This window comes from Oncorhynchus clarkii, chromosome 32 (assembly GCF_045791955.1).
Source record: "Oncorhynchus clarkii lewisi isolate Uvic-CL-2024 chromosome 32, UVic_Ocla_1.0, whole genome shotgun sequence".
In the NCBI taxonomy this organism is placed as follows: Eukaryota; Metazoa; Chordata; class Actinopteri; order Salmoniformes; family Salmonidae; genus Oncorhynchus; species Oncorhynchus clarkii.
Window position 1 is genome coordinate 417,377 of NC_092178.1, and position 22,222 is coordinate 439,598.

General features: G+C 42.6%; 1 protein-coding gene across 1 annotated transcript in view; it reads right to left on the minus strand.

The window, feature by feature from the left end:
- Nucleotides 1-22,222, minus strand: part of LOC139391762 (neurocalcin-delta A-like) — a 76,603-nt gene that overhangs the window by 13,269 nt on the left and 41,112 nt on the right. The window contains exon 2 of the mRNA XM_071139296.1: nt 8,408-8,808. Within this exon, the coding sequence (XP_070995397.1) occupies nt 8,408-8,785 (378 nt within the window). The 5' untranslated portion in view covers nt 8,786-8,808. The remainder of the gene's footprint in view (nt 1-8,407; nt 8,809-22,222) is intronic.

Below are 22,222 nucleotides of genomic sequence, written 5' to 3' on the forward strand. Positions count from 1 at the left end.
ATCCCAGGAACCCTAGACCCACTCTAATTTGCATACCGACCTAACAGATCCACAGATGGTGCAATCTCTATTACATTCCACACTGCCCTTTCCCACCTGGGCAAAAGGAACACCTATGTGAGAATGCTATTCATTGACTTCAGCTCAGCGTTCAACACCATAGTGCCCTCAAAGCTCATCACTAAGCTAAGGACCCTTGGACTAAACACCTCCCTCTGCAACTGAATCCTGGACGTCCTGACGGGCCGCTCCCAGGTGGTAAGGCTAGGTAACAACACATCCGCCACGCTGATCCTCAACAATGTGGCCCCTCAGGGGTGCATGCTCAGTCCCCACCTGTACTCCCTATTCATTCATGACTGCACGGCCAGGCACGACTCCAACACCATCATTAAGTTTGCCGACGACAAAAGAATGGTAGGCCTGATCACTGACAATGACAAGACAGCCTATAGGGAGGAGGTCAGAGACCTGGCCATGTGGTGCAAGGACAACAACCTCTCCCTCAATGTGATCAAGACAAAGGAGGTAAATGTGGACTACAGGAAAAGGAGGACCGAGCACACCCCCATTCTCATCTATGGGGCTGTAGTGCAGCAGGTTGAGAGCTTCAAGTTCCTTGGTGTTTACATCACCAACAAACTAACATGGTTCAAGCACACCAAGACAGTCTTGAAGAGGGCACGACAAACCCTATTCCCGCTCAGGAGACTGAAAAAGTTTGTCATTGGTCCCTATATCCTCAAAAGGTTCTACAGCTGCACCATTGATATAATCCTGACTGGTTGCATCACTGCCTGGTATGGAAAATGCTCGGCCTCCGACTGCAAGGCACTACAGAGGGTAGTGCTAACGGCCCAGTATATCACTGGGGACAAGTTTCCTTGGCATTCAAGAGCTTTATATCAGGTGGTGTCAGAGGAAGGGCCAAAAAATTGTCAAAGACTCCAGCCACCCTAGTCATAGACTGTTCTCTCTGCTACCGCATGGCAAGTGATACCGGAGCGCCAAGTCTAGGACCAAAAGGCTTCTTAAAAGCTTTTACCCTAAAGCCATAAGACTCCTGAACATTTAATCAAATGGCTACCCATACTATTTGCATTGCTCCCCCCCTTTTACGCAGCAGTTATCTATGTATAGTCACCTTAATAACTCCTACATATGACCTCAATATCCTCAAGTAACCGGTGCCCCTGCACATTGACTCTGTACCGGTACCCCTGTTTACAGCCTCGCTATTGTTATTTTACTGCTGCTCTTTAATTATTTGTTACTTTTATTTCTTATTCTTATTTTTATTTATTTTTTAAAACTGCATTGTTGGTTAATTGTGGGCTGTAAGTAAGCATTTCACTGTAAGGTGTTGAATTCGGCGCAACACATGTTGAATTCGGAGCATGTGACAAATAACATTTGATTTGAGTAATAAAGCCTCTCTTGAAAAAGCCAAACCTTGACCCGGAAAATGTAAACAACTATCGGCATATGTCGAATCTCCCATTCCTCTCAAACATTTTAGAAAAAGCTGTTGCGCAGCAACTCAATGCCTTCCAGAAGACAAACAATGTATACGAAATGCTTCAGTCTGATTTTAGACCCCATCATAGCACTGAGACTGCACTCGTGAAGGTGCTTTTAATGGCATCAGACCGAGGCTCTGCATCTGTCCTCTTTCTCCTAGACCTTTGTGCTGCTTTTGACACCATCGATCACCACATTGTTTTGGAGAATTTGGAAACCCAAATTGTCTACACGGACAAGTTCTTGCCTGGTTTAGATCTTATCTGTCGGAAAGATATCTGTTCGTCTCTGTGTATGGTTTGTCCTCTGACAAATCAATTGTAAGCGTCGGTGTTCCTCAGGGTTCCGTTTTAGGACCGCTATTGTTTTTACTATATATTCTACCTCTTGGTGATGTCTGTCAGAAACACAATGTCAACATTCACTGCTATACGGACGACACACAGCTGTACATTTTGATGAAACATGGTGAAGCCCCAAAATTGCATACCCTGGAAGCATTTGTTTCAGACATAAGGAAATGGATGGCCGCAAATGTGTTACTTTTAAACTCGGACAAAACAGAGATGCTAGTTCTAGGTCTCAAGAAAGAAAGAAATCTGTTTTTTTTCCATCTTCGTAAAATTGCAGAAAAACCATGCTTTTGTCACTTCTAGATTAGCCTACTGCAATGCTCTACTATCCTGCTACAAAGCACTAAATACATTTCAGTTAGTGCTAAACACGGCTGCTAGAATCTTGACTAGAACCCAACAATTTGGTTACATTACTCTAGTGCTAGCCTCTCTACACTGACGTTTGAACATCTTGAAGAACAATCTGGCCTTAAATGGCCATATACTCATATAATCTCCACCTGGTTGGCCCTGTCCGGGGGTATAGTTCTCTCTCTCTCTTCCTCTTCTCTCTGAGGACCTGAGCTCTAGGACCATGCCCCAGGACTACCTGGCCTGATTACTCTGCTGTCTCTAACTCTGAATGATCGGCTATGAAAATCCAACTGACATTTACTCCTGAGGTGCTGACCTGTTGCACCCTCTACAACCACTGAGATTATTATTATCTGACGCTGCTGGTCATCTATGAACATCTTGGCCATGTACTGTTATAATCTCCACCCAGCACAGCCAGAAGAGGACTCGACACCCCTCAGAGCCTGGTTCCTCTCTAGGTTTCTACCTAAAATCCTGCCTTTCTAGGGAGTTTTTCCTAGCCACCGTGCTTCTGCACCTGCATTGCTTGCTGTTTGGGGTTTTAGGCTGTGTTTCTGCATAGCACTTTGTGACATCTGCTGATGTAAAAGGACTTCATAAATACATTTGATTGATTCCTGGTTCCCGATGGATCTATAGACTCCCGATGGAACTATCCACAAAGTTTCCGATGGATCTACCCAGTCCCAGGTGGATCTACCCAGTTCAAGGTGGATCTAAACAGTCCCAGGTGGATCTACCCAGTCCCAGGTGGATCTAAACAGTCCCAGGTGGATCTACCCAGTTCCAGGTGGATCTACCCAGTCCCAGGTGGATCTACCCAGTTCCAGGTGGAACTAAACAGTCCCAGGTGGATCTACCCAGTTCCAGATGGATCTAAACAGTCCCAGGTGGATCTACCCAGTTCCAGGTGGATCTAAACAGTCCCAGGTGGATCTACCCAGTTCCAGGTGGATCTAAACAGTCCCAGGTAGATCTACCCAGTTCCAGGTGGATCTACCCAGTTCCAGGTGGATCTACCCAGTCCCAGGTGGATCTAAACAGTCCCAGGTGGATCTACCCAGTTCCAGGTGGATCTAAACAGTTTCAGGTGGATCTACCCAGTTCCAGGTGGATCTAAACAGTTCCAGGTAGATCTACCCAGTTCCAGGTGGATCTACCCAGTTCCAGGTGGATCTAAACAGTCCCAGGTAGATCTACTCAGTTCCAGGTGGATCTACCCAGTTCCAGGTGGATCTACCCAGTCCCAGGTGGATCTAAACAGTCCCAGGGGGATCTACCCAGTTCCAGGTGGATCTAAACAGTTCCAGGTGGATCTACCCAGTTCCAGGTGGATTGCCATCAGCCTGCTTTTATCACAGGGAAAGCTAACTAACTGACTGACCGGCTGCCAGATTCCTAGATTTTTCAAAGCTGATGTCAAAGAGCTCTGACTAAGAGCTCTGACCAAATTAACAAGAAGATAAAACTAATGAACCCAACTGGAGAATGGGATTATGTTTAGTGATCAACTTAAAATAGCAGCCCTGGACAGGGGTGACGTAAGAGGCATGTGAAGAGCATTGACATGGCCTGTGGTGGGCAGCAGGCCCAGACCACACCACAACACCATAGGGGTAGTCTAGTGCCACAGTAACACCATAATAGTAGTCAATACCCACAGTAACACCATAGCGGTAGTCTATACCCACAGTAACACCATAATAGTAGTCAATACCCACAGTAACAACCATAGGGGTAGTCTAGTCCCACAGTAACACCATAGGGGTAGTCTATACCCACAGTAACACCATAATAGTAGTCAATACCCACAGTAACAACCATAGGGGTAGTTTATACCCACAGTAACACCACAGGGATAGTCTAGTCCCACAGTAACACCATAATAGTAGTCTATATCCACAGTAACACCATAATAGTAGTCTATACCCACAGTAACACCATAATAGTAGTCTATACCCACAGTAACACAACAGGGGTAGTCTAGTCCCACAGTAAGACCATAATAGTAGTCTATACCCACAGTAACACCATAGTGGTAGTCTAGTCCCACAGTAACACCGTAATAGTAGTCTATACCTACAGTAACACCATGAGGTAGTCTATACCCACAGTAACACCATAATAGTAGTCTAGTCCCACAGTAACACCATAGGGGTAGTCTAGTCCAACAGTAACACAATAGAGGTAGTATCTCAGTAACACCATAGAGTTAGTCTAGTCCCACAGTAACACCATAGGGGTTGTCTAGTCCCTCAGTAACACCATAGGGGTAGCATAGTCCCACAGTAACACCATAGTGGTAGTCTAGTCCCACAGTAACACCATAATAGTAGTCTATACCCACAGTAACACCATAGGGGTAGTCTAGTCCCACAGTAACACCATAGGGGTAGTCTAGTCCCACAGTAACACCATAGTGGTAGTCTAGTCCCAGAGTAACACCATAATAGTAGTCTATACCCACAGTAACACCATAGGGGTAGTGTAGTCCCACAGTAACACCATAGAGGTATTCTAGTCCCACAGTAACACCATAGGGGTAGTCTAGTCCCACAGTAACACCATAGGGGTAGTCTAGTCCCACAGTAACAACATAATAGTAGTCTAGTCCCACAGTAACACCACAGGGATAGTATAGTCCCTCAGTAACACCATAGGGGTAGCCTAGTACCACAGTAACACCACAGTGGTAGTCTAATCCCACAGTAACAATATTATAGTAGTCTATACCCACAGTAACACCATAATAGTAGTCTCATGCTACAGTAACAACATAGGGGTAGTCTATACCCACAGCAACAACCATAATAGTAGTCTATACCCACAGTAACACTATAATAGTAGTCTCATGCTACAGCGACACCATAGGAGTAGTCTAAACCCACAGTGACACCATAATAGTAGTCTATACCCACAGTAACACCATAATAGTAGTCTATACCCACAGTAACACCATAATAGTAGTCTATACCCACAGTAACACCATAATAGTAGTCTATACCCACAGAAACACCATAATAGTAGTCTATACCCACAGTAACACCATAGGGGTAGTCTATACCCATAGTAACACCATAATAGTAGACTAGTCCCACAGTAATGCCAAAATAGTAGTCTATACCCACAGTAACTCCATATTAGTAGTCTAGACCCACAGTAACACCGTAGGGGTAGTCTAGTCCCACAGTAACACCTTAGGGGTAGTCTAGTCCCACAGTAACACCATAGGGGTTGTCTCCACAGTAACAACCATATAGGTAGTCTAGTCCCACAGTAACACCATAGGGGTAGTCTAGTCCCACAGTAACACCATAGAGGTATTCTAGTCCCACAGTAACACCATAGGGGTAGTCTAGTCCCACAGTAACACCATAATATTAGTCTAGTCCCACAGTAACACCACAGGGATAGTATAGTCCCTCAGTAACACCATAGGGGTAGCCTAGTACCACAGTAACACCACAGGGGTAGTCTAGTCCCACAGTAACACCATAGGGGTAGTTAATACCCACAGTAACAACCATAGGGGTAGTCTAGTACCACAGTAACACCACAGGGGATGTCTATACCCACAGTAACACCATAATAGTAGTCAATACCCACAGTAACAACCATGGGGGTAGTCTATACCCACAGTAAAACCATAGGGGTAGTCTATACCCAAAGTAACACCATAATAGTAGTCTAGTCCCACAGTAACACCATAACAGTAGTCTATACCCACAGAAACACCATAATAGTAGTCTATACCCACAGTAGCACCACAGGGGTAGTCTAGTCCCACAGTAGCACCATAGTGGTAGTCTAATCCCACAGTAACGACATTATAGTAGTCTATACCCACAGTAGCACCATAGTGGTAGTCCAGTCCCACAGTAACACCAAAATTGTAGTCTATACCCACAATAACTCCATAGGGGTAGTCTATACCCACAGAAACACCATAATAGTAGTCTATGCCCACAGTAACGCCATAATAGTAGTCTATACTCACAGTAACACCCCAGGGGTAGTCTAGTCCCACAGTAACACCATAGTGGTAGTCTAGTCCCATAGTAACACCATAATAGTACTCTATACTCACAGTAACACCACAGGGGTAGTCTAGTCCCACAGTAACACCATAGTGGTAGTCTAGTCCCATAGTAACACCATAGTGGTAGTCTAGTCCCATAGTAACACCATATTAGGTGTCCATACCCACAGTAATACCATAGTGGTAGTCTAGTCCTACAGTAACACCATAATAGTAGTGTAGTCCAACAGTAACACCATAATAGTAGTCAATACCTTCAGTAACATCATGAGGTAGTCTATACCCAGAGTAACACAATAACAGTAGTCTATACCCACAGTAACAACCATAGGGGTAGTCTAGTCCCACAGTAACACCATAGAGGTAGTCAGGTCCCACAGTAACAACCATAGGGGTAGTCTAGTCCCACAGTAACACCATGGGGGTAGTCTAGTCCCACAGTAACACCCTTGGGTAGTCTACTCCCACAGTAACACCATAGAGGTAATCTATTTCCACAGTAACACCATATGGGTAGTCTATATCCACAGTCACACCATAGGGGTAGTCTATACCCACACTAACACCATAGGGGTAGTCTATACCCACAGTAATACCATAGAGGTAGTCTAGTCCCACAGTAACACCATAGGGGTAGTCTAGTCCCACAGTAACACCATAGGGGTAGTCTATACCCACAGTAACACCATAGAGGTAATATATTTCCACAGTAACACCATATGGGTAGTCTATATCCACAGTCACACCATTTGGGTAGTCTAGTCCCACAGTAACACCATAGGGGTAGTCTATACCCACACTAACACCATAGGGGTAGTCTATACCCACAGTAATACCATAGAGGTAGTCTAGTCCCACAGTAACACCATAGGGGTAGTCTAGTCCCACAGTAACACCATAGGGGTAGTCTATACCCACCGTAACACCATAGGGGTAGTCTAGCCCCACAGTAACACCATAGAGGTAGTCTAGTCCCACAGTAACACCATAGGGGTAGTCTATACCCACAGTAACACCATAGAGGTAATATATTTCCACAGTAACACCATAGGGGTAGTCTAGTCCCACAGTAACACCATAGGGGTAGTCTAGTCCCACAGTAACACCATAGGGGTAGTCTATACCCACCGTAACACCATAGGGGTAGTCTAGTCCCACAGTAACACCATAGAGGTATTCTAGTCCCACAGTAACACCATAGGGGTAGTCTAGTCCCGCAGTAACACCACAGGGGTAGTCTAGTCCCACAGTAACACCATAGGGGTAGTCTAGTAACACAGTAACACCATAGACTGATATAGCTGGTGTGATAATGAGTGGACAGCTAGAGCCAGACTGATATAGCTGGTGTGACAATGAGTGGACAGCTAGAGCCAGACTGATATAGCTGGTGTGATCATGAGTGGACAGCTAGAGCCAGACTGATATAGCTGGTGTGACAATGAGTGGACAGCTAGAGCCAGACTGATATAGCTGGTGTGATAATGAGTGGACAGCTAGAGCCAGACTGATATAGCTGGTGTGATGATGAGTGGACAGCTAGAGCCAGACTGATATAGCTGGTGTGATGATGAGTGGACAGCTAGAGCCAGACTGATATAGCTGGTGTGATGATGAGTGGACAGCTAGAGCCAGACTGATATAGCTGGTGTGATGATGAGTGGACAGCTAGAGCCAGACTGATATAGCTGGTGTGATGATGAGTGGACAGCTAGAGCCAGACTGATATAGCTGGTGTGATGATGAGTGGACAGCTAGAGAAGGAGACTATGTGACTAGACAGCCTTTATGGGGTTTCGCTCACTAAAAGCCTGATGGGTGATTATTCAAGGGCTAGGGTATTTACACACAGCTGTGTAAGGGATTCACTCATATGTAAACACAACTGCACAAGGATAGAATAGATAGGCATATAGAGACAGAGACAGAGACAGAGAGAGAGACAGACAGGAAGACAGAGACAGACAGAGAGACAGACAGGAAGACAGAGAGACAGACAGGCAGCTAGACAGAGACAGACAGGCAGACAGACAGGCAGACAAACACAGACAGACAGACAGACAGACAGACAGACAGACAGACAGACACAGACAGACAGACAGACACAGACAGATTGGCAGACAGACAGACAGACCTGTACGATCTCCAGCATCTCTGCCTTGCTGATGTATCCGTTCCCGTCCAGGTCGTACATGCTGAAGGCCCACTTCAGTTTTTGGTCCAGGCGGCCGCGAGACGTAACGCTCAGAGCAATTATGAACTCCCGGAAGTCTATGGTCCCGTCCCCGTTGGCGTCGAAGGTGCGGAAGACGTGCTCTGCGAACTTGGAGGCGTCTCCGTAAGGGAAGAAGTTACCATAGATCTTCTTAAACTCCTCCATGGAAAGGTTCCCGCTGGGGCAGTCCCTCAGGAAGCCCTTATACCACTCCTGGATCTCAGCTTCAGTGAAGTCCGTGCTCTCCAGCAGATCCTGCATCACCTCTGGGCGGAGTTTGCTGTTCTGCTTCCCCATTTGAGATGTTTTGGTGGTTTTAGCTGTGGAGGGAGAGGAAGGGGGTAGAGAGAGAGAGGTGGAGGGAGAGGGTGATTAGTTGTCATTCAGCTTCTCGACTGAGCTTGTTCAATGGGTCAGAGAGAGAGAACGAGGGAGAGAGAGAGAGAACAAGGGAGAGAGAGAAAGAGGGAGAAAGAGAGAGAAAGAGGGAGAGAGACAAGTAACTGATTTACGCAGGTTTGTGTTGATACCTGAAAAAATTATTGGGCAATGTTCATATGGTCCCCTTTCAAACAGCTACATTTATTCACATTTTTGGCAGCATTTGCCTTTTATATAATCATTGCTTAGACGCAACTGAGCGAGAAACATTCACCTTTGACCCCATTGTTGTGATAGTTGTCATGGTAACCTGATGTTACAGCAAGCTCTGAATTATTCTGACAGAAAGGCACTGCATTCATTTCTTCACATTCACAACAGTAAATTAACAGCTCGCCATACTTGTAAAAAATGAGTAAATAACGACTTTGTATAAAATGCCATCCTATTCAGAGCTGGAGGAAGGATTGGGTGACCCTCCCACTGTTCATTCTGGACAGCTCTGTGGAGGATGGAGATACTGGGCTGCTGAACACTTTATCAACTGTTTTATACAGGGGAACATTAGGCCTCTACATTATACCTTGATATAAAGGTACAGGGGAACATTAGACCTCTACATTATACCTTGATATAAAGGTACAGGGGAACATTAGGCCTCATTATACCTTGATATAAAGGTACAGGGGAACATTAGACCTCTACATTATACCTTGATATAAAGGTACAGGGGAACATTAGGCCTCATTATACCTTGATATAAAGGTACAGGGGAACATTAGACCTCTACATTATACCTTGATATAAAGGTACAGGGGAACATTATACCTCTACATTATACCTTGATATAAAGGTACAGGGGAACATTATACCACTACATTAGACCTTGATATAAAGGTACAGGGGAACATTATACCTCTACATTATACCTTGATATAAAGGTACAGGGGAACATTATACCTCTACATTATACCTTGATATAAAGGTACAGGGGAACATTAGACCTCTACATTAGACCTTGATATAAAGGTACAGGGGAACATTATACCTCCACATTATACCTTGATATAAAGGTACAGGGGAACATTAGACCTCTACATTAGACCTTGATATAAAGGTACAGGGGAACATTAGACCTCTACATTAGACCTTGATATAAAGGTACAGGGGAACATTAGACCACATTATACCTTGATATAAAGGTACAGGGGGACATTAGACCACATTATACCTTGATATAAAGGTACAGGTGAACATTATACCTTGATATAAAGGTACAGGGGAACATTAGACAACATTATACCTTGATATAAAGGTACAGGTGAACATTATACCTCTACATTATACCTTGATATAAAAGGTACAGGGGAACATTAGACCTCTACATTATACCTTGATATAAAGGTACAGGGGAACATTACACCTTGATATAAAGGTACAGGGGAACATTAGGCCTCATTACACCTTTATATAAAGGTACAGGGGGACATTAGACCTCTACATTAGACCTTGATATAAAGGTACAGGGGAACATTACACCTTGATATAAAGGTACAGGGGAACATTAGGCCTCATTACACCTTGATATAAAGGTACAGGGGAACATTAGACCACATTATACCTTGATATAAAGGTACAGGGGAACATTATACCTTGATATAAAGGTACAGGGGAACATTATACCTTGATATAAAGGTACAGGGGAACATTAGACCTCTACATTATACCTTGATATAAAAGGTACAGGGGAACATTAGACCACATTATACCTTGATATAAAGGGACAGGGGAACATTAGACCACATTATACCTTGATATAAAGGTACAGGGGAACATTATACCTTGATATAAAGGTACAGGGGAACATTAGACCACATTATACCTTGATATAAAGGGACAGGGGAACATTAGACCACATTATACCTTGATATAAAGGTACAGGGGAACATTATACCTCGATATAAAGGTACAGGGGAACATTATACCTCTAAATTATACATTGATATAAAGGTACAGGGGAACATTATACCTCTACATTATACCTTGATATAAAGGTACAGGGGAACATTAGACCTCTACATTATACCTTGATATAAAGGTACAGGGGAACATTAAACCTCTACATTGTACCTTGATATAAAGGTACAGGGGAACATTAGACCTCTACATTAGACCTTGATATAAAGGTACAGGGGAACATTAGACCTTGATATAAAGGTACAGGGGAACATTAGACATCTGCATTATACCTTGATATAAAGGTACAGGGGAACATTATACCTTGATATAAAGGTACAGGGGAACATTATACCTCTACATTATACCTTGATATAAAGGTACAGGGGAACATTAGACCTCTACATTATACCTTGATATAAAGGTACAGGGGAACATTAGACCTCTACATTATACCTTGATATAAAGGTACAGGGGAACATTAGACCTCTACATTAGACCTTGATATAAAGGTACAGGGGAACATTAGACCTCTACATTAGACCTTGATATAAAGGTACAGGGGAACATTAGGCCTCTACATTATACCTTGATATAAAGGTACAGGGGAACATTATACCTCCACATTATACCTTGATATAAAGGTACAGGGGAACATTAGACCTCTACATTATACCTTGATATAAAGGTACAGGGGAACATTAGACCTGTACATTATACCTTGATATAAAGGTACAGGGGAACATTAGACCTCTACATTATACCTTGATATAAAGGTACAGGGGAACATTATCCCTGTACCATATACCTCGATATAAAGGTACAGTGAAACATTACACCTCGATATAAAGGTACAGGGAAACATTGTACCTTGATATAAAGGTACAGGGGAACATTATACCACTACATTAGATCTTGATATATAAAGGTACTCTGGAACATTAGACCTCTACATTAGACCTTGATATAAAGGTACAGGGGAACATTAGACCTCTACATTAGACCTTGATATAAAGGTACAGGGGAACATTAGACCTCTACATTATACCTTGATATAAAGGTACAGGGGAACATTAGACCTCTACATTAGACCTTGATATAAAGGTACTCTGGAACATTAGACCTCTACATTAGACCTTGATATAAAGGTACAGGGGAACATTAGACCTCTGCATTATACCTTGATATAAAGGTACAGGGGAACATTATACCTTGATATAAAGGTACAGGGGAACATTATACCTCTACATTATACCTTGATATAAAGGTACAGGGGAACATTAGACCTCTACATTATACCTTGATATAAAGGTACAGGGGAACATTAGACCTCTACATTATACCTTGATATAAAGGTACAGGGGAACATTAGACCTCTACATTATACCTTGATATAAAGGTACAGGGGAACATTAGACCTCTACATTATACCTTGATATAAAGGTACAGGGGAACATTAGACCTGTACATTATACCTTGATATAAAGGTACAGGGGAACATTAGACCTCTACATTATACCTTGATAAAAAGGTACAGGGGAACATTATCCCTGTACCATATACCTCGATATAAAGGTACAGTGAAACATTACACCTCGATATAAAGGTACAGGGAAACATTGTACCTTGATATAAAGGTACAGGGGAACATTATACCTTGATATAAAGGTACAGGGGAACATTAGACCTCTACATTATACCTTGATATAAAAGGTACAGGGGAACATTAGACCACATTATACCTTGATATAAAGGGACAGGTGAACATTAGACCACATTATACCTTGATATAAAGGTACAGGGGAACATTATACCTTGATATAAAGGTACAGGGGAACATTAGACCTCTACATTATACCTTGATATAAAGGTACAGGGGAACATTAGACCACATTATACCTTGATATAAAGGTACAGGGGAACATTATACCTTGATATAAAGGTACAGGGGAACATTATACCTCGATATAAAGGTACAGGGGAACATTATACCTCTAAATTATACATTGATATAAAGGTACAGGGGAACATTATACATCTACATTATACATTGATATAAAGGTACAGGGGAACATTAGACCTCTACATTATACCTTGATATAAAGGTACAGGGGAACATTAGACCTCTACATTATACCTTGATATAAAGGTACAGGGGAACATTAAACCTCTACATTATACCTTGATATAAAGGTACAGGGGAACATTAGACCTCTACATTAGACCTTGATATAAAGGTACAGGGGAACATTAGACCTCTACATTATACCTTGATATAAAGGTACAGGGGAACATTAGACCTTGATATAAAGGTACAGGGGAACATTAGACCTCTACATTAGACCTTGATATAAAGGTACAGGGGAACATTAGACCTTGATATAAAGGTACAGGGGAACATTAGACCTCTGCATTATACCTTGATATAAAGGTACAGGGGAACATTATACCTTGATATAAAGGTACAGGGGAACATTAGACCTCTACATTAGACCTTGATATAAAGGTACAGGGGAACATTAGACCTCTACATTAGACCTTGATATAAAGGTACAGGGGAACATTAGACCTCTACATTATACCTTGATATAAAGGTACAGGGGAACATTAGACCTCTACATTATACATTGATATAAAGGTACAGGGGAACATTATACCTCTACATTATACCTTGATATAAAGGTACAGGGGAACATTGTACCTTGATATAAAGGTACAGGGGAACATTAGACCTCTACATTATACCTTGATATATGAAGTTAGAGGGGAACATTATCCCTGTACCATATACCTCGATATAAAGGTACAGTGAAACATTACACCTCGATATAAAGGTACAGGGAAACATTATACCTTGATATAAAGGTACTGGGGAACATTATACCACTACATTAGATCTTGATATATAAAGGTACTGTGGAACATTAGACCTCTACATTAGACCTTGATATAAAGGTACAGGGGAACATTAGGCCTCATTACACCTTGATATAAAGGTACAGGGGAACATTAGACCACATTATACCTTGATATAAAGGTACAGGGGGACATTAAACCTCTACATTAGACCTTGATATAAAGGTACAGGGGAACATTATACCTTGATATAAAGGTACAGGGGAACATTAGACCTCTACATTATACCTTGATATAAAGGTACAGGGGAACATTAGACCTTGATATAAAGGTACAGGGGAACATTATACCTCTACATTATACCTTGATATAAAGGTACAGGGGAACATTAGACCTTGATATAAAGGTACAGGGGAACATTATACCTCTACATTAGACCTTGATATAAAGGTACAGGGGAACATTATACCTCGATATAAAGGTACAGGGGAACATTAGACCTCTACATTATACCTTGATATAAAGGTACAGGGGAACATTAGACCTCTACATTAGACCTTGATATAAAGGTACAGGGGAACATTATACCTCGATATAAAGGTACAGGGGAACATTAGACCTCGACATTATACCTTGATATAAAGGTACAGGGGAACATTAGACCTTGATATAAAGGTACAGGTGAACATTAGACCTTGATATAAAGGTACAGGGGAACATTATACCTCTACATTATACCTTGATATAAAGGTACAGGGGAACATTAGACCTCTACATTATACCTTGATATAAAGGTACAGGGGAACATTATACCTTGATATAAAGGTACAGGGGAACATTAGACCTTGATATAAAGGTACAGGGGAACATTAGACCTCTACATTATACCTTGATATAAAGGTACAGGGGAACATTAGACCTTGATATAAAGGTACAGGGGAACATTATACCTCTACATTATACCTTGATATAAAGGTACAGGGGAACATTAGACCTCTACATTATACCTTGATATAAAGGTACAGGGGAACATTATACCTTGATATAAAGGTACAGGGGAACATCAGACCTTGATATAAAGGTACAGGGGAACATTAGACCTCTACATTATACCTTGATATAAAGGTACAGGGGAACATTAGACCTCTACATTATACCTTGATATAAAGGTACAGGGGAACATTAGACCTTGATATAAAGGTACAGGGGAACATTAGACCTCTACATTATACCTTGATATAAAGGTACAGGGGAACATTAGACCTTGATTTAAAGGTACAGGGGAACATTATACCTCTACATTATACCTTGATATAAAGGTACAGGGGAACATTAGACCTCTACATTATACCTTGATATAAAGGTACAGGGGAACATTATACCTTGATATAAAGGTACAGGGGAACATCAGACCTTGATATAAAGGTACAGGGGAACATTAGACCTCTACATTATACCTTGATATAAAGGTACAGGGGAACATTAGACCTCTACATTATACCTTGATATAAAGGTACAGGGGAACATTAGACCTCTACATTAGACCTTGATATCAAGGTACAGGGGAACATTATACCTCTACATTATACCTCGATATAAAGGTACAGGGGAACATTATACCTTGATTTAAAGGTACAGGGGAACATTACACCTCTACATTAGACCTTGATATAAAGGTACAGGGGAACATTAGGCCTCTACATTATACCTTGATATAAAGGTACAGGGGAACATTATACCTTGATATAAAGGTACAGGGGAACATTATACCTCTACATTATACCTTGATATAAAGGTACAGGTGAACATTATACCTCTACATTAGACCTTGATATAAAGGTACAGGGGAACATTAGGCCTTGATATAAAGGTACAGGGGAACATTAGACCTCTACATTATACCTTGATATAAACAAGATCAGGACAGAGGACATGATAGAACCATGTGTAAACAGGGCTATATAGGGCTAAACTCACTACTCTTCACCAAACTGACATAAACAAACACACATTTTTTGTAGCTGAACTTTGAACTTGACATCCACATTCACGTCTCGTGGTTTTCCTCTGTGCAGCGATAAGTGCCTGCAGAATCAGATGCACATTGAACACTTCCTGCTCACTGCAGCTGCTCTCAGGTTTCTGTGTCTTCTGGATTTGCACATAGATGCACCAGATAAACAGTCATGTCTCATCTAGAAACTCCTACTGTAGTCAATGTCTCCTCTGAAACTCCACACCAAAATGAATAAACATCATTGACCAGCTGATCTGACCACATAGAGTTGAGCTGTTGTACAGGTGAGAAGTCTGGCAGTGAGATGACGTGCTGCTGAGCTTTACTGTTTTGAGACAGTGAGAGGCTGTTCTTCCAGGCTTAGGAGAGGGATAATGAGAGTATGAGATAGTAAGCTAATGTCATGTCAGGACATAGCATACAACAGGTAGAAATAGATCAACAACAGATCTAACTCCTGCCCTCTTCCGTGTGCATATCACTCCTCTCACTGTGGAGTTGTCAGTCTGTTGCTATAATTGAAGTCTAAACGACCATTCAGAGCGTCCTTGGCATCAACATCAAAACATCCTGGTCTAAAAATCCAGATTCATCCAGTAGTGTTGTAAAGTTCAGAGAGCAGAAAGCAGATCCCATCCATGTCTTGACCTAAAAATAAAGTGGTCCTTCATGGGAAATGGACTGCCCTTGGCCCCCCCTGCCAATTAACAGCACCCCCCCATATAAGATGCTTATGTTTTAAAGAACGAGGCACAAGAGCTGCTCTGACTCAACCTGATGGAAGTCTAGGAGCTGCTCTGACTCAATCTGGTAGAAGTCTATGGAGCTACTCTGACTCAACCTGGTAGAAGTCTAAAAGCTGCTCTGACTCAATCTGGTAGAAGTCTAGGAGCTGCTCTGACTCAACCTGATAGAAGTCTAAGAGCTGCTCTGACTCAACATGATAGAAGTCTAAAAGCTGCTCTGACTCAATCTGGTAGAAGTCTAAGAGCGGCTCTGACTCAACATGATAGAAGTCTAAGAGCTGCTCTGACCCATCTGATAGAAGTCTAGGAGCTACTCTTACTCAACCTGATAGAAGTCTAGGAGCTGCTATGACTCAACATGATAGAAGTATAGGAGCTGCTCTGACGCAACCTGATAGAAGTCTAGGAGCTGCTCTGACTCAATCTGGTAGAAGTCTAAAAGCTGCTCTGACCCAACCTGATAGAAGTCCAGGAGCTACTCTTACTCAACCTGATAGAAGTCTAAAAGCTGCTCTGACTCAACCTGATAGAAGACTAAAAGCTGCTCTGACTCAACCTGAAAGAAGTCTAAAAGCTGCTCTGAATCAACCTGATAGAAGTCTAGGAGCTGCTCTGACTCAACCTGATAGAAGTCTAAAAGCTGCTCTGACTCAATCTGGTAGAAGTCTATGGAGCTACTCTGACTCAACCTGGTAGAAGTCTAAAAGCTGCTCTGACTCAATCTGGTAGAAGTCTAAGAGCGGCTCTGACTCAACATGATACAAGTCTAAGAGCTGCTCTGACCCAACCTGATAGAAGTCTAGGAGCTACTCTTACTCAACCTTATAGAAGTATAGGAGCTGCTCTGACTCAACCTGATAGAAGTCTAAGAGCTGCTCTGACTCAACCTGATAGAAGTCTAAGAGCTGTTCTGACTCATCCTGATAGAAATCTAAGAGCTGCTCTGACTCAAAATGATAGAAGTCTAGGAGCTGCTCTGACTCAACCTGAAAGAAGTCTAAGAGCTGTTCTGACTCATCCTGATAGAAGTCTAAGAGCTACTCTGACTCAACATGATAGAAGTCTAGGGGCTGCTTTGACTCAACCTGAAAGAAGTCTAAGAGCTGTTCTGACTCATCCTGATAGAAGTCTAAGAGCTACTCTGACTCAACATGATAGAAGTCTAGGGGCTGCTCTGACTCAACCTGATAGAAGTCTAGGAGCTGCTCTAACTCAACCTTATAGAAGTCTAAGAGCTGCTCTGACTCAACATGATAGAAGTCTAAAAGCTGCTCTGACTCAATCTGGTAGAAGTCTAAGAGCGGCTCTGACTCAACATGATAGAAGTCTAAGAGCTGCTCTGACCCAACCTGATAGAAGTCTAGGAGATACTCTTACTCAACCTGATAGAAGTCTAAAAGCTGCTCTGACTCAATCTGGTAGAAGTCTATAGAGCTACTCTGACTCAATCTGGTAGAAGTCTAAAAGCGGCTCTGACTCAACATGATAGAAGTCTAAGAGCTGCTCTGACCCATCTGATAGAAGTCTAGGAGCTGCTCTGACTCATCCTGATAGAAGTCTAGGAGATGCTCTGACTCAACCTGATAGAAGTCTAGGAGCTGCTCTGACTCAATCTGGTAGAAGTCTAAAAGCTGCTCTGACCCAACCTGATAGAAGTCTAGGAGCTACTCTTACTCAACCTGATAGAAGTCTAAAAGCTGCTCTGACTCAACCTGATAGAAGTCTAAAAGCTGCTCTGACTCAACCTGAAAGAAGTCTAAAAGCTGCTCTGAATCAACCTGATAGAAGTCTAGGAGCTGCTCTGACTCAACCTGATAGAAGTCTAAAAGCTGCTCTGACTCAATCTGGTAGAAGTCTATGGAGCTACTCTGACTCAACCTGGTAGAAGTCTAAAAGCTGCTCAGACTCAATCTGGTAGAAGTCTAGGAGCTGCTCTGACTCAACCTGATAGAAGTCTAAAAGCTGCTCTGACTCAACCTGATAGAAGTCTAAAAGCTGCTCTGACTCAACCTGAAAGAAGACTAAAAGCTGCTCTGACTCAACCTGAAAGAAGTCTAAAAGCTGCTCTGAATCAACCTGATAGAAGTCTAGGAGCTGCTCTGACTCAACCTGATAGAAGTCTAAAAGCTGCTCTGACTCAATCTGGTAGAAGTCTATGGAGCTACTCTGACTCAACCTGGTAGAAGTCTAAAAGCTGCTCTGACTCAATCTGGTAGAAGTCTAAGAGCGGCTCTGACTCAACATGATACAAGTCTAAGAGCTGCTCTGACCCAACCTGATAGAAGTCTAGGAGCTACTCTTACTCAACCTTATAGAAGTATAGGAGCTGCTCTGACTCAACCTGATAGAAGTCTAAGAGCTGCTCTGACTCAACCTGATAGAAGTCTAAGAGCTGTTCTGACTCATCCTGATAGAAATCTAAGAGCTGCTCTGACTCAAAATGATAGAAGTCTAGGAGCTGCTCTGACTCAACCTGAAAGAAGTCTAAGAGCTGTTCTGACTCATCCTGATAGAAGTCTAAGAGCTACTCTGACTCAACATGATAGAAGTCTAGGGGCTGCTTTGACTCAACCTGAAAGAAGTCTAAGAGCTGTTCTGACTCATCCTGATAGAAGTCTAAGAGCTACTCTGACTCAACATGATAGAAGTCTAGGGGCTGCTCTGACTCAACCTGATAGAAGTCTAGGAGCTGCTCTAACTCAACCTGATAGAAGTCTAAGAGCTGCTCTGACTCAACATGATAGAAGTCTAAAAGCTGCTCTGACTCAATCTGGTAGAAGTCTAAGAGCGGCTCTGACTCAACATGATAGAAGTCTAAGAGCTGCTCTGACCCAACCTGATAGAAGTCTAGGAGATACTCTTACTCAACCTGATAGAAGTCTAAAAGCTGCTCTGACTCAATCTGGTAGAAGTCTATAGAGCTACTCTGACTCAATCTGGTAGAAGTCTAAAAGCGGCTCTGACTCAACATGATAGAAGTCTAAGAGCTGCTCTGACCCATCTGATAGAAGTCTAGGAGCTGCTCTGACTCATCCTGATAGAAGTCTAGGAGATGCTCTGACTCAACCTGATAGAAGTCTAGGAGCTGCTCTGACTCAATCTGGTAGAAGTCTAAAAGCTGCTCTGACCCAACCTGATAGAAGTCTAGGAGCTACTCTTACTCAACCTGATAGAAGTCTAAAAGCTGCTCTGACTCAACCTGATAGAAGTCTAAAAGCTGCTCTGACTCAACCTGAAAGAAGTCTAAAAGCTGCTCTGAATCAACCTGATAGAAGTCTAAGCTGCTCTGAAGCTGCTCTCAACCTGATAGAAGTCTAGGAGCTGCTCTGACTCAACCTGATAGAAGTCTAAAAGCTGCTCTGACTCAACCTGATAGAAGTCTAAAAGCTGCTCTGACTCAACCTGAAAGAAGTCTAAAAGCTGCTCTGAATCAACCTGATAGAAGTCTAGGAGCTGCTCTGACTCAACCTGATAGAAGTCTAAAATCTGAAGTCTAAGAGCTGCTCTGACTCAACCTATTAGAAGACTAAAAATTGCTCTGACTCAATCTGGTAGAAGTCTAGGAGCTGCTCTGACTCAACCTGATAGAAGTCTAAAAGCTGCTCTGACTCAATCTGGTAGAAGTCTATGAGCTATTCTGACTCAACCTGATAGAAGTCCAGGAGCTGCTCTGACTCAACCTGATAGAAGTCTAAGAGCTGCTCTGACTCAACATGATAGAAGTCTAAGAGCTGCTCTGACTCAACCTGAAAGAAGTCTAAAAGCTGCTCTGTATCAACCTGATAGAAGTCTAGGAGCTGCTCTGACTCAATCTGGTAGAAGTCTAAAAGCTGCCCTGACCCAACCTGATAGAAGTCTAGGAGCTGCTCTGACTCAACCTGATAGAAGTCTAGGAGATAATCTGACTCAACCTGATAGAAGTCTAGGAGCTGCTCTGACTCAACCTGATAGAAGTCTAAGAGTTGCTCTGACTCAACCTGAAAGAAGACTAAAATATGCTCTGACTCAACCTGATAAAAGTCTAAGAGCTGCTCTGACTCAACCTGAAAGAAGTCTAAAATCTGCTCTGACTCAATCTGGTAGAAGTCTAAGAGCTGCTCTGACTCAACCTATTAGAAGACTAAAAATTGCTCAGACTCAATCTGGTAGAAGTCTAGGAGCTGCTCTGACTCAACCTGATAGAAGTCTAAAAGCTGCTCTGACTCAATCTGGTAGAAGTCTATGAGCTATTCTGACTCAACCTGATAGAAGTCCAGGAGCTGCTCTGACTCAACCTGATAGAAGTCTAAGAGCTGCTCTGACTCAACATGATAGAAGTCTAAGAGCTGCTCTGACTCAACCTGAAAGAAGTCTAAAAGCTGCTCTGTATCAACCTGATAGAAGTCTAGGAGCTGCTCTGACTCAATCTGGTAGAAGTCTAAAAGCTGCCCTGACCCAACCTGATAGAAGTCTAGGAGCTGCTCTGACTCAACCTGATAGAAGTCTAGGAGATAATCTGACTCAACCTGATAGAAGTCTAGGAGCTGCTCTGACTCAACCTGATAGAAGTCTAAGAGTTGCTCTGACTCAACCTGAAAGAAGACTAAAATATGCTCTGACTCAACCTGATAAAAGTCTAAGAGCTGCTCTGACTCAACCTGAAAGAAGTCTAAAATCTGCTCTGACTCAACCTGATAGAAGTCTAGGAGCTGCTCTGACTCAACCAGATAGAAGTCTATGAGCTGCTCTGACTCAACCTGAAAGAAGTATAAAAGCTGCTCTGAATCAACCTGATAGAAGTCTAGGAGCTGCTCTGACTCAATCTGGTAGACGTCTAATAGCTGCTCTGACTCAACCTGATAGAAGTCTAGGAGCTGCTCTGACTCAACCTGATAGAAGTCTAGGAGCTGCTCTGACTCAACCTGATAGAAGTCTATGAGCTGCTCTGATTCAACCTGATAGAAGACTAAAAATTGCTCAGACTCAATCTGGTAGAAGTCTAGGAGCTGCTCTGACTCAACCTGATAGAATTCTAAGAGCTGCTCTGACTCAACCTGATAGAAGTCTAAATGCTGCTCTGACTCAATCTGGTAGACGTCTAATAGCTGCTCTGAATCAACCTGATAGAAGTCTAGGAGCTACTCTGACTCAACCTGATTGAAGTCTAGGAGCTACTCTGACTCAACATGATAGAAGTCTAGGAGCTGCTCTGACTCAACCTGATAGAAGTCTAAGAGCTGCTCTGACTCAACATGATAGAAGTCTAAGAGCTGCTCTGACTCAACCTGATAGAAGTCTAAGAGCTGCTCTGACTCAACCTGATAGAAGTCTAAGAGCTGTTCTGACTCATCCTGATAGAAATCTAAGAGCTGCTCTGACTCAACATGATAGAAGTCTAGGAGCTGCTCTGACTCAACCTGATAGAAGACTAAAAATTGCTCAGACTCAATCTGGTAGAAGTCTAGGAGCTGCTCTGACTCAACCTGATAGAAGTCTAAAAGCTGCTCTGACTCAATCTGGTAGACGTCTAAGAGCTGCTCTGACTCAACCTGATAGAAGTCTAAGAGCTGCTCTGACTCAACCTGATAGAAGTCTAAGAGCTGTTCTGACTCATCCTGATAGAAATCTAAGAGCTGCTCTGACTCAACATGATAGAAGTCTAGGAGCTGCTCTGACTCAACCTGATAGAAGTCTAGGAGCTGCTCTGACTCAACCTGTTAGAAGTATAAGAGCTGGTCTGACTAAACCTGAAAGAAGTATAAAAGCTGCTCTGAATCAACCTGATAGAAGTCTAGGAGC